This window comes from Myotis davidii, unplaced genomic scaffold (genome assembly GCF_000327345.1).
Source record: "Myotis davidii unplaced genomic scaffold, ASM32734v1 scaffold328, whole genome shotgun sequence".
Classification (NCBI taxonomy): Eukaryota; Metazoa; Chordata; class Mammalia; order Chiroptera; family Vespertilionidae; genus Myotis; species Myotis davidii.
This window is the reverse complement of record NW_006300373.1, coordinates 3,652,417-3,666,085: the sequence shown is the minus strand read 5'-3', so window position 1 is coordinate 3,666,085 and position 13,669 is coordinate 3,652,417. Positions and strand designations below refer to the sequence as shown.

Genomic DNA, 13,669 nt, shown 5'->3' with positions numbered 1-13,669 from the left:
GAGCGCACCCTCCCCCCACCGTCCCACACGCGGGCAATGGAGCACACATCTTCCCAGGCACGGAGCTTGCACGTGCCAAGGCAGGAAGTGTGAACATGTGCGATTCATTTCGGGCTGCTCCATGCTGTGGGGCAGCTGCGGAAAGCTCCGTTCCAGAAGCAAGCTGGAAGGAATAAGCAACGCTCGCTCTTGTTTGCCTCCGGAGCCAGAGGTTTATGAAAACAATTAGAGACAGGGCACAGGAATGTCCTACGTGCAGTCCCTCCCCGCGGGCCGGGGCCCTGACGCAAATGGGGACTGCGGCTTCTGTTGACGTGTTTCCACGTGAGGGGCTGCGCGGGGGCCCCACCCTCGTGACTCCCACCGGGTGATGACTCCTCCGGAGGTCCCTTCGCACAGAGGGACCGAGCGCACTCAGCTCCTTCTCCCTTCAGCATCGCTCTCCATGCAGACAGCTCACGCTCTGCCCTGGCCAAGTGCTAAATGGGGTGGGGCAGGCTCTATGGGTGCAGCCTGGGGTGCTGCCCCGCCCCCCCAGGTCAGCGGCAATAGTGAGGCTTCTACACCTTCAGCTCTTCCACCTGCGGAGACCAGGACAGCCCTTCCCCTGCTGCCCAGGAAAGGCACCGAGAGGCCGGACAAGACAGGCCTGGACCTCTGCACCTCTGCCTTTGCTCAGGCTGTTCCACCCACTGAAAACCCCTTCCCTCTATCCTGTCTCCACCTACACCTGTCCTTAGAGACCCAGCCCAGACGCCACCTCCCCCGGGGTCTTTGCAGACCCTCTCAGTAGAAAGAATTTCCTTCCTCCACTGACGCAGCCTCTTACATTTCTGTGACCATGAGGCCTCATGGTACGAAATACCTTCTGTGTTGAGACAAAATACCCATAAACATATAGATGCTCCGCTAAAACACCAGGTCCTCCAGGCAGCACTTCCTTTATACTGTGTGCAATGCGCTCTGTTACTAACTAGCCCAGCCGCGGGCAAACTACGGCCCGTGGGCCGGATCCGGCTTGTTCGAAATGAATAAAACTAAAAAAAAAAAGACCGTACCCTTTTATGTAATGATGTTTACTTTGAATTTATATTAGTTCACACAAACACTCCATCCATGCTTTTGTTCCGGCCCTCCGGTCCAGTTTAAGAACCCATTGTGGCCCTCGAGTCAAAAAGTTTGCCCACCCTAAGCATGCATCAGAATAATCTGGTGATGATTGTTAAAATACAGATTACTTGGCCCCATTCCCAGAGCTTCTGAAAGTTTGCATTATTAACCCCTAGAGTGCCGGGGAGCGCGATCGTGCTCCTCCTGTCTTTCGCCAAAAGCACCAGGAGCACTATCACAGCTTCGAAATGGCGTCCAGTTCTAAGTCTGCTTTTATTAGTGATGATGATATTGCTAAATATGTCAGTGTAGTAAAGGTTTCCTTAAGTTTTTGAATATGTAACTTCATTTACTTGCGATCCATAATTTTTTTTCCTAAACTGCTGTAAAATCAGCAAAAATACCTTGGCAATTTTAGCATAGTTCCTAGGATATTGGTTGGCACTTAAAGGGTTAAAGGGTCGTGGCATTAGGAAAGTAGAGCATTCTCTTTCACTAAAACATTCCGAAGGGGGAATGACTGGCTTTATAGCGAAGCCATAAGTAGGAGGGAACATGTGCAAGAAGCGTCAGGCCAGAATTCAAGGTCCACTAAACACAGGTCAACAGGTCGCTTTTTGTGGCCAGCGACCAACGGGCTTGTCCCCAAGGCCCTTGGGTGTCCTGTCCCCAAGTCCCTGAAAGGAGCTTGGGTGGAAACGTGTGGGAGCCCTGGTCTGCTTGGAGCCCCCCCCTCCTGTTGGGGAGCCTGGGCTTGGGGAAGGGAAGGGACTTGTCCAAAGTCTCCCAGGGAGACAGGGGCGGAGCTGGGAGCAAACCCAGGCTTTCGCGTCCCGTTCCACCTTCTCTTTTCACCGACTAACAGTTGCAGCGAGAAAAAGTGAATTGTTCTGAGGCCGACTGAACGCGAAACAGGCGTTACCTTTCCTGACGTCTTCACGCCTTTCCAGAGGCTGAAAAACAGGACGACGACCACCACCATCAGGCAGAGCAAGAGCTGCCACTGGGGCAGGCCGATGTCGTGGATCCCGCCGCTCTCATGGAGGTGCAGGACGCCGCGCCTGCCAGGAGGACGGGGACGGGGCCAGGGAAGACGCCATCCGTCAGGGAGGACACCCAAAACCTGGGCCCCAGGCCAGCCCGAAGGTGCACAGTGAGGGAGATGGGCCCTGGGCTGCCTGGCCACAGTCCCGCACCATCGGGGACTGTTCTGTCCATCCCAGCCTGTGCCCAGGACTGCCCTATGGGACCAGTAAGTCACGTGGGAGACTTCCCATGGTATCTAGTGGGCAGAGGCCAGGGATGCTGCTACACACCCAACGTGCCCAGCACGGTCCTCCCTCACCCCCAACATAAAAGGATGCAGCCCCAAATGTCAAAAGTCTCGAGTTTGCGAAATCCTCGTCTGCAGCACAAAAACGTCAGCCTTTCAGAATCCGGGGCCTTTCGCAGTGGGCCTGGGTCCAGGGCAGCCCTCCCTCACCGCACCCTGCCTGTGGCTCCTGGCAGTGGCCAGCCAGTGTCATCCCCTAATCACATTAGGCGCTCAGTGCTTTGGGCCAGAACACGCTTCCCAGCCCGATTTGTCTGCTTGACAACCTTCTCATCCTGCTGGTCTCAACTCAGAAATGATGCCCTGACTCAGGCCCCTTTCCTATGGAGAGAGAGAGAGAGAGAAAGGGGGGGAGGGGGGAATATAATAAGGGGGGGATGGCAGACACTAAACGTATCTAAAATGACAGAACCGGAATCAGCGGCTGGACCCATCTGACTTCATTCTGCTTTGAACTGCTCTACGGGCTAAGTGTTGAACACCTCTAGCCTCCAATCCGGTGGCAGAAATGCCCCCTGCCAGGCCCCTGGGATAACAGGCTAGACTCCGAGCTGATGAAGGAATGCAACCCGCCCCCCCCGCCCCCCTAGCCCCTCTCCAGCAGGCCCAGGCCTTGGGGGCTGTTCGCACATGTTGCTTGGATTTGTTGCCGTTTTTCCAGAAAGTTAATGAAAGTGAATCGGCAAGTACACGGTCCAGGCTTTCCACAGTCTGCGGGCCAAATGGGCTTCGTTTCTCACTTGACATTTAAGCGCGGGTGTTGATGGGTGGTAGGGCGGAGGGGGCGTCTCCCTTCTCTCCCCCCAGGATCAGGCAGGGGGAGAGTTCTCGGTTGCCCGCCCGGCGTGCTCCCCAAGGGCGCCCTCTGACAGGAAGGTCTGAGCCTCAGCTGCTTTTAGCTGCCGGCTGTCTGGCTGCGGGCGCGGAGCCTGCAGAGAATAGCGGTTTTGTTTCCTTGGATGATCGGCGCAATCCCTCAGCTCCAATGAGCACAAGATGGCAACAGCGCTGGCCAGCAGGCGCTGAGAAAAGAGCAACCACTAACCTCCTCAGGGCTGGCACTCCGAGTCCTGCTTGCTGGTCCCCAGACGGAGCTGGGATGGCTTTTAAAGCAGAAACATCTGGCTAACATGGCCATGTGCCATTAAAAACAAAACGCAGAAGCAGCCGTGGCTTGGTGACTTGGGAGCTCACAAAAGGAGGCTCCAGGTGAGAAAGGGAGGCGCGGGATGGAGTCCTGTCACCCCACAGGGTCCGGCACACCTGCCCCCAATACACCCCGATGACAGGATAAGGAGGGCAGGAGGGCGGCCCGTGCACGGGGTGAGGGCCTTGACGCAGACAACCTGGGTTCTGGTCCCAGCTCTGCCTCTTACCTAAAAACTGGGCCTCCACATTCTCATCTGTGAAATGGGAATAACTACCACCAACACGAACCGCGAAGACTCAATGGGCCTTGGATGGGAAGGGATGCTTGGTGCCTGGCTCATGGTAGCTATGAAGCTTGGGGCGGGGGCTTAACAAGAGAGGGGAGCGAAGGGGAGGGGAGGGAAGGGGAAGTCTGCAGAGCGGAAAGCTGCTAAAATAGCCTTAGATTCTGCTTCCACTCAGCCCCGCGCTGACGGGTGTCATCTTTTTCTGCTACATTCTGCTCACAGCGGGGCCTGGGGGACGTGTATGGGGACTGTCTCCCCGCCCCACTCCCCTCCGCCAGAACCCACGCTCCTCCCACTGCCGTGTCCAGGGCTGTACCCTCAGCTCCTACCCCAGGGCAGTGCCCATCACGAAGGATGACCAGCGTGCCCCCCTCCCACTGCGGTTTTCCTGAGCGTTTGGCTCCGGTCCGCCCAGCAGAGGGGGACAGGACGTGGGTGGAGGACTCACTCGTAAAACTCTGCGGCCGGCGTGAACTTGTACTTGGAGTACTTGGTGTGGTTGCCCAGCATGGAGGCGTTGAGGAGCTTGGGGTCGGTGCAGTTGGGGCTGTTCCAGGGGTGGCCGCAGTCGGTCCAGGGCAGGTGGAAGGTGAACGAGGAGAAGAGGTAGTAGAGGGACCAGGCGATGATGACGTTGTAGTAGAAGCCGACGTAGATGGCGATGAGGATCACGGCGTAGCCGACTCCTGGGTGGGGGGCAGAGGGGCTCAGCGGGGTTCCCCAGGCCTGGCCCAGAGCCAGCTCTCCTGGGGGGTGGGAGGGCTACTCCAACCACTGCACCATCCGACACATACCTTTCTTGTTCTGTCGCATTGTCACAGCCCCATCTGTATCTCCTAGGCACCCACCACCCCTCTGCCCAAGGGCTCTCTCTGGCCCGTGGAGTCCCCTAGGCCCGCACATCGGGCAGGCCAGATGTGCCAGGACCTTAATGTCCCCACTGGAGCCTAGGTGCCCCAGCTTCCTCGCCTCGGGCAGGAGAACACCGAGGCGTGGGGATGCTCCCTGGGCCCGCGGTGGGGCTGGCTTGTTGCCTGCCTCCCCTTCCCTCTCCCCTAGTGGGGTTTCCTGGGATCACCTCCCCAAATAACTCCTTACATGGAAGCCTTTGTCTCAGGACCTGCTTCTGGGGACCCACAAACCAACCCTCGCTGGTCAGAACTTCAGCCCCTGTGTTCTTGGGGTCCTATTTGCAAGCGCCTGTGTTATGTGCCAACCTCATCTTCCTGAACATATCAGGAGCTCCTACAGGGCTAGTTCTATGGCCCTTGTCCCCCGTAGATGTGTTTTTGCCTGCTCAGCATGGCTTAAGAGAGAAGCCGTAAGTATTCTGATCTTATAAGGCTTAATGAGGCCCATCCCTTACTCTCTTCTTGTAGCTGTAGGCACATGCCTCAGGCCTGGCCAATCAGAGCTCTGCTTCCCCACAGCCGCAGTGATTGGCTGGTAGATGAGCACATGGCTCACATCAAGCCAATGAGAGTCCTTTCTGGAACCTTGAATAAAGCTATGATGACATAAGGATGTTTTTGTTTTATTTTGTCACTGATCAACTTGGTGGCATTTAATCTTGTTGCTGATGGCCAGCTTCGCCCGTGTTTAGGGAGAGTGTGCCTGAGAGTGACGCTAACGCTGATGAAAAAGACTTGAGAAAGAACGGGAGAGGCTCCAGATAAATTATTCAAGAACCTGGATCAAGCTATACCTGAAGCTAGCTAGCCGGAAATTCCTGGACTTTACCAAATCATCAGCCAATACATTCTCTTTTACAGTCGAGCCACTTGGAGTGGGGTTTCTGGAAAGAAGAGAATAGCTCCTAAATAATACACTCATGTCTTGTGAGCGTCTTGTGCCAGCCTGTGTCACCTACAGTTCAGAGTACACAGGAGGCACTCAGAGACACACGGCAACAGAGAAGAGGCTCGGAGGAGTCACACTGGTGCCCGGTGCCCCTGGGCCCAGCTCCCGCAGCTGTGCGTGGGAGACACCGATTCTTACTCAGCGTCCTTCTCACAGCATCAAAGGGGCCAAGAAATGGCAGTTGCCATGGCCGTTTCCTCCAGATGTGCCCTAAGTCCCAGAGGCAAGCGGGCTTCCTCTCCTATCCCAGCTGTGATCCACTCGTTGTGGCTGTTGTGGTAAGGACTGCGAGGCAGCTTGCTGGCTGAGCCCGGACGGCTCTGTGATCAATGTCCCCATTTACCAGGGGAGGGAGAGTAGCGAGCGGTGGTACGTGTGCTGGGCACCTCTGACACGTCTGCATTTCCCGAAAGGGGCACCCTCCTCTAGTCACTCGGCTGAATTGGGAAATCGGGTTTGCAGACTCTCTAGGCCAGGGGTGGGCAACCCCTGGCACGCGTGCCAAACATGGCACGCCAGTAACTTTCGCTGGCACTCGAAACCCTCTCTTATAATCTTCCATTTACAATTGTGAATCTCTGTTCTCAGTGATGAATTTTGTTAAGTCTCGTAATAGGAGTAGCCTGACGGACGAAAGTAGTAGCTCGTGCATATCTCTTGTACTTTTCATCATCATATACTGTATTTTTGTCGCTCGAATGAATTTTATTATTTCTTCAAGGTTCTTCACATACGTGCACCTTAAGAGATATCAAGTAGGCGTAACATGTTCTCAAAAAATCAGGGTTGGCACGCAGAAGAATTTTGAGTCAGAGATTTTGCTGGTTTTGGCACGCACTCGCAAAAAGGTTGTCCACCCCTGCTCTAGGCCAAAACTACTCCTGAAATACCCAATGCCTTCCAGGTAACTGTGCACGGGGGACACACGCACCGGATCCCACAGGAGAGGCAGTCTGCCTCGGATCCCCCCCTGGGGCAGATTCTCCGGGGGGCGCCACACAAGTGTTTCTGGACAACCTCGGGTGCCCCCAGCCCCATCTTTTACCTTTGAAGAACGGGCAGATCTTCCACACTGTGGCTGCCCCTTCCCGGTTGAACTGGCCCAGAGCCAGCTCCATGTAGAAGAGGGGCATCCCAGCGATGATGAGGAACAGCGTGTACGGGATCAGGAAGGCACCTGCAGGACACAGAGGTGGAGCCTGACCCCACAGGCCCCGGCCCAGCCCGGGCCTGCCCCGTGGAGCGCGCCAGGGCCCAGAGCTGCGAGGGTCCTCATCCCTCCGCCCACCCCGCCACTCCCAGAGGGGGACTGTGCGGCAGGCACATAGGGGATACGCAGGGTGATTAGTGCAAATCATCACAACGGCAGTCACAACCGTAGTGGCCGTGGTAATATCATAACGAGCGTCTGTCATCAAATTTAGTAAAATCTGGGTTAATCAAAGCTACACAGATGTGTTTCTCACAGGACCCTCCCAGCCTTCAACACACAAGCGCACTGTGAAGCGCCAGGAGGAGGCCACAGGGGAGTCTGTGCCAAACTTCTGTAAGTACAGACCTTCCCTTTCATGCAGGCCCCAGGGAGGGGGGCAGCAGGGGGCCAAGGGCCCAGGCCAGTGGGGAATGAAGGGGTGGGGGAGGGAGTGTGACCAGGGAGGGGCTGCGGGAAGGAGAGGAGGGTCCCCTGAGACCTAGCTGGACCAGCATCCCAGACTACGGAGGGCACGATTCCCGGAACTGAGTTGCAGCCACACCTTCGTATTTGGAGGAGCAACCCCCCCCCCCAAGAGCTGTTCTCCGGGCGCCCAAGTGCCCACAGCCCTGCTCCCCGGTTGCCTCTGCCCAAGGCTCTCACGAGAGTCCCAACAAAACCCAGCTCAGTGCCGAGGGCAGCTGGGTTCTCCCTGCTCCGCACACATCCCACGGCACAGTGAAGGCCAAGTGCATGGGGAGTAAGGTGACAAGAGAAGACAGAGCTGCTCCCAGCCTGTGGCCGGACCCCGGCTTGGGGGACAAAGGCTCTCGCGGCTACAGATGCAAGAGGACGCGCCAGGCCACAGCTGGTAAATAACACACGTTCTCCCCTCCTGTCTTCATGACCAGCCCTTGGCCATGGGGCGAGTGTGAAGTTCCAGTTTGGAGCCCGCAGCTCTCCGTAGGTCTCCGCCCTGGAAAGTGGCCGAACTGGGGAGCCCTGTTTGCCCGGCTCCCCCTTTTCCCCACCTCAGCTCCAACCAGAGAGGCGCCAGGCTTCAGCCTCTGCGGAGAGTGGGCTGAGAGTGGGCCCCGGCCTCCCCTCAGGCCTGGGACTGAGCCAGCGTCTGGCACAGTCCATGCTGCGAAGGAGCCAGGCAAAAGGGCCACGGGGAGCCGGAGGGAGTCGGGTGCCTGGGCAGGGAATTCCAAGGTCCTGGGGTACCTGGGTGTGGTGGGCCGGCCCGCCTGGCTCTGACTGCAGTGAGAAGAGTAGGAGGGGAGAGCGGAGGGTTGGGGGGGGGGGGCGCTCTCTATGGCCCAGGGCAGGCCCCTCTGACATAATAAGAAATGTATGTATTTGCTCTCCGCTCCGTGTTCCTGACACAGAGCTCCCAAATCCCTGGCACTCTCCCCCGAGATGTGGGTAACAGGAAGGCCTAACAGAGCTCCCAGGCCCCCTGGAATTTTCTGGGGGTAGCAGTGTCCCTTGTTCTGGTGAAATGGCTCGGGGGGCTGCTGCATGGTGACGGTCCGCCAGACAGACTAAGCCCTGATTAGAAGATTGGGGGCTTTTGGCCGCCCCCCAGCCCCTGGGGAGGAGACAGGCTGGTGATGGACGGAATAGGGACCACGTCTGGGTGATGAAGCCGCCACGTAACCCCGAACGACAGAGCTGGGAGGACTCCCAGGTGGGCGGACATGTCCACGTGCCAGGTGTTGGCGCACCCCGACTTCCTGGGGACAGAAGCTGCAGTACTTGGGGTCCTTCCAGACCTCACTCCATGTACCTCTTTATCTGGCGGCTCATCAGTCTCCCTTCTAATAAACGGGTAAATGTAAATACGGTTTTTACTGGGTTCTCTGAGCTGTTCAAGCAAATGATCAAATCTGAAGATGGGACGGTGGGAAGCCCCGATCGCAGCCGGTGAGCGACGGGGAGCTGAAGTGTGGACGGCCTTGTGGGGTTCCCCACTCACAGCGAGTAGACAATGTCAGGACTGGACTACAGGCCATCATCTTGATGTTCCTGGCACACGATGGGCATTCTTTTTGTAAATGTTTTTTGGGTAAATAAACGGATGCCGGCAGTGACTTACACGCAGCTAATGAGAGCCCTGGGCCTTCTCCCCTCATGCCGTGACCTAGGCAGTTGGGACCGCAGGGTAGGAGGTAACATTGATCCCCGTGAAATCCCATCTGGCTGGGAAGGGCCCCTCTAGACGCTTGGACCCGCTCAGAGCCACGGGCCAAATCATGCTGGTGACCTCGACCCCAGGTCCCAGCTCCAGCCCCCAGTGCGGGTCTCATTGCTGCAAACCTGTCAGACGATGGGCCACCCCAGCTGACTGGCTCGTGGGCATCTGACCTGAACTTGGCTTGCCGAGCTCCGGGTGTAGACAGCACCCTGACGGCCAGGCCAGCGGTGAGGGCACTGAGTTTGCAAACTGCTGCCCGCGGCACCGGCCACCACCTCCTGCCTGGCCTCAACAACCCCAGCTATTTTGGCCAAGAGAGTCCCTATCGGGCTGTGGGTACCTGAGACCTGGAACTTACTTGGGAAAGGAGGGGAACCCCATTTGGGACCCAGGACCCCATTGGGCCCCATGAATGGTGGAGGGAACATTAGTCCCCATTCTCCGGGCGAGGGTCGGAATACAGAGCAATACCCAGCCTCCATTCTTAATGAATAATGAATAATTCCCCAGGCCCAAGCATGACTACTCCCATCATTTTCCCTTCGCCTCTGTCCTCTTAGAATCAGCTCTGCTCCCTCCAAAGGCAGGACCCTGCCCTACTCCTGGGTCCAGCCGATGGTTAGAAATCACTGACCAGTAACACCCAGTGTAACAACTCCGTTTACCGAGCTCCTACGCGGTGCGGGGCGTCCTGTGTATACTCTCTGTCACGACACCTCACCGACAGGGAGGCACAGCTCCTCTGCTTTCTGCACAAGGAACCTGAGGTCCAGAGCGGACGAGGGACTGTCCAAAGCCACATCTCCCAGAAATGTCAGGCCCGGGTTCAGACCCAGGTCTGTCTGGACCTAAAGAGCCGTCGGCACGACCTGTCACAGGGAAGCAGCCGCTTGCAAAGGATGGTTCCCAGTGGCCTCGCCCCCCGCAGGGAGGCAGATGCAGGGACCCAGCCCACTGGCCCGGTCCTTGCCCGGGAACAGGCCACGCCCAAGCCCACAGGTGCCGAGGGGCGATGGAGAACCCTGGAGACAGCCCCACTGCCTCCCTGCTGGAGAAGGTTGTGATGGAGCCCTGGAATGTTCTAGAGTGCCTTTCCCCAACCGGAAGCCTCCCACACACCTGTACTCCAGCGGCTGGCTGATCTCTCCCAGCAGGTCATGCAGGAGATAGTAGCCAGGGGTCTGACCTACGGCACCTCTATCATATCACAGCGGCCTCCCGTCTGCGACGCCACGGACCACTGGCCGCGGAGCGTTACCGTGTTCATCCCGGCACCAGAGGAATGACCAGGGGCTGCCAAGGAACAGGGCGGTGAGTCCGGGCTGGAGCACAGCTCTGGGCCAGGAGAGGGGTGGACCTTGGGAGTCCTCTGAGCTCACCTCCAGCGGCAGTGGGGGAACCTGGGCTCAGAGAGGGGCAGGGCCACGCCCGGGGTAACAGAGCTGGGTGAGGAGTAAGTTAGAAAAGGAGCCACCTTGGGCTCGGAGATGGCAGCTGCCCTGCTGCGTTGTGCCAACCAGGGGCATCCTAGCCAGACATGGAAATTCACGGGTGATACCTCCCCACCCTAGCCTGGTGCCCGAGGTCTCCACGGCCAGGCCCCGACTTGCCTCTGCACCCTCTCCGCTCCCATCTTGTCCTTCAGCCTTCACACGTGTCTCTGAGTGACCCCACTTCCATTCGCCATCAACTAGAATATCTCCTTCTACCCCCCAAGGCTTGACCATGCCCCTCCCGTTCCCAGAAGCTGAGCACCACCCACAGCTCCCCCCCCACCCCAGGCTTCCCGCAGCAGTGCTTGCCTCCCCCCTCTCCCCCGCCCATCCGGTCGCCCAGGTCATCGTGAGGATGTCAACGAGGAGGCACCGCGACCTGGACGGAGGCCATCCTCCCTGCCTGGCTCCCCGGGGCGCGCTCCGTCCTCACAACAAGCTCTGAGCTGAGCAGCATGGTTTCCACTTGACAGATGAGGAGACGGAGGCTGGCTGCATCCCCCAGAGGCAAAGAGCTGGGCGTTAGCAACAGGCTCCTGATCTCGCCCCAGCCCACAGCGGCGCCTCACTTGTGAGGTGCCACCAGCGGGTCTGCTCCTCCTAGAGAGGCGTAAGGTCCTCGTATGAACGCGTTCATCCCATAGACGTTTGCTGGGCACCTCCTACCACAGTCCTGGCATCTAGGCCTTATCTTGGGGGTGGAAAATTCACAAAGCCACGGTCTCTGCTCTCAAGGTGTCAACAGACAAATGACCGAACAAGTCGGGATGGGCTGCGGGCAGGGCTAGCCAGCCTAGGCGAGGGGCTTCCTGATCACGTCCCTTCAACATGGGAACCTGCTGGCCAGTGTGGCTCAGTGGTTGATTGTCAACCTATGAGCCAGGAGATCACGGTTCGATTCCCAGTTGGGGCACATGCCCGGATTGTGAACTTGATCCCCAGTGTGGGGCATGCAGGAGGCAGCCGATCAATGATTCTCTCTCATCGCTGATGTTTCTACCTCTCTCTCCCTCTCTCTTCCTCTCTGAAATCAATAAAAAAATATTTTATAAGATGGAAATCTATGCTCCATCTTGTGCCCAGGGCACCTGGCATGCCACCCTGCACACGGCAGACACTCGGTGCTGGTGGCCACAGCCAAGTGCACACAGTGCCAGGGAAAGTTCCAGAATGTCCATCCAGCCACTGTGTCCACCTGGCCACCCAGACCCAGGCTGCTTTCGGTTTCCACACTTAGAACAATGAAAACAACTTGTGGCAGCGAAGCCCTGAGCAGCTACAGCTCCTGGCAGGCAGGTGGGGAGGGGGAATGATCTGGAGGACCCAACGGAGCCTAGCTCTGGGGCTCCCTGGGAAGGACCCGATCGAGATTGCTGACTCATGATGGAGCCTTCCGCTGCCCAGGGACAAGCGTGAGGTCATGCTGGATGGTGCGGTCTAGGGCTGTGGTCAGCAAACTGTGGCTCGCGAGCCACATGCGGCTCTTTGGCCCCTTGAGTGTGGCTCTTCCACAAAATACCACGTGCGGGTATGCACGTACAGTGCGATTGAAACTTCGTCTTTGGCCCCTTGAGTGCGGCTCTTCCACAAAATACCACGTGTGGGCGCGCACATACAGTGCGATTGAAACTTCATGGCTCACGCGCAGAAGTCGGTGTTTTGTGTAAGAGCCACACTCAAGGGGCCAAAGAGCCGCATGTGGTTGCTGAGCCGCAGTTTGCCGACCACTGGTCTAGGGTCTCTCAGTCTGCCCTTCATTCATCAAGTCCCTGCTGAAACGGCGTGGGATCTGTAGGTCCTCCCTCCTTGGGTCTGAGGGGCCCTGGACTTAAACCCCCAGCAGCCCAACGTGCAAAAGTGTTCACCTCTGTCTGCATCGTGTCCCATTTCCACCCAGAGCGACAAGCGAGTGCCTAGCGCGTGCACTGAAGCAAACAGCGGGGTCCCGGGCCCTCACGCCCAGTTCCCAACCCTCTCCCTGCCTTTCCTGTGCCCCCCTGGAATCCTGAGCCAGCGCCTCTGCCAGGCAGGATGGTGCAGTGGATAGAGAGGTTTCCAGACCTGGGTCCCCCTGCACCAACCTCTGCCTCTACGTCATTTCCCCCGGGCTTTCTGCAGGGCACCCCTTAGCTCATCCCAGCAAAAGGGGCGGGACGAGGGGTTTGGGCACCGAGGAGCAAAGGCCCCGGTATCCTGTGTGGGGCTGCAGTTCGTCTCTAGGCTCTCATCCCAGGGCAGGGGGGTCTGTCCCCCAGCACGGAGCGGGAGGAGAGAGCCTGGCTGTATTCCCAGGCCCCAGCCCCCTCCACGCTGTCATGGTGCCAGGACCCCATCCCAGTCCCCAATCCCTCCTGGCCTGTGCCCTCTGGCCCCTCCAGCCAAACACCACCTGTGAGTGGGGTTCTCTCTGACACTGGTCCCTATTTGTGCGTCTCTGTCCCTGAGTGCAGGAAGCCGGGTGCTCTCTCAAGCTGGGGGTGCTGGGTTTAGAGACCCCCTGTGGCTGGCTGTCACCTGCTGTGCACTTTAGCGCCCCTTCCAGAGCTTTCCAAATCTCCACCCCCTTCCTGTGGACCATCAAACGTCAGGGATCCTCACCCAACCTGTGCCGGATCCCCTCCTTCCAGCCAAGCGCCGGTCACTGTCCAAGTTCATGCCTCGATTTCCCTCTTCCACCAGGAACTCCAATGCTTTTTCTGTGAGCCGTGCCCGGTCCCTGCCTGCGCCCCACACTTGCCCGTGCGCTTCCTCCTCCCCTGGGTGTGTATCCCAGGCCCCCTCCCAGCCACTGCTGCACAGGCAGCCTCCCCAGCCCACACCCCGGCCCGCGGGGCTCACCGCCGCCGTTCTTGTAGCAGAGGTACGGGAACCGCCACACGTTGGCCAGGTCCACCGCGAAGCCCACCACCGACAGCAGGAAGTCGACCTTCTTGCCCCAGGTCTCCCGGGGCGGCTCCTCGCGCCCGGGGGGCGCCAGCAGGCACTGCACCCCGTTGCGCTCCTTCACCACCAGCAGCTCCCCGGCCCTGCGCGCCTGCAGGGGCT

General features: G+C 58.4%; 1 protein-coding gene across 1 annotated transcript in view; it reads right to left on the bottom strand.

The window, feature by feature from the left end:
* SLC6A2 (solute carrier family 6 (neurotransmitter transporter), member 2) overlaps nt 1-13,669 on the bottom strand; it is a 25,629-nt gene that overhangs the window by 10,223 nt on the left and 1,737 nt on the right. Inside the window, exons 2-5 of the mRNA XM_015572648.1 lie at nt 13,463-13,667; nt 6,785-6,916; nt 4,328-4,565; nt 2,033-2,171 (exon numbers count right to left, since the gene is read on the bottom strand). Of these exons, the coding sequence (XP_015428134.1) occupies nt 2,033-2,171; nt 4,328-4,565; nt 6,785-6,916; nt 13,463-13,667 (714 nt within the window). The remainder of the gene's footprint in view (nt 1-2,032; nt 2,172-4,327; nt 4,566-6,784; nt 6,917-13,462; nt 13,668-13,669) is intronic.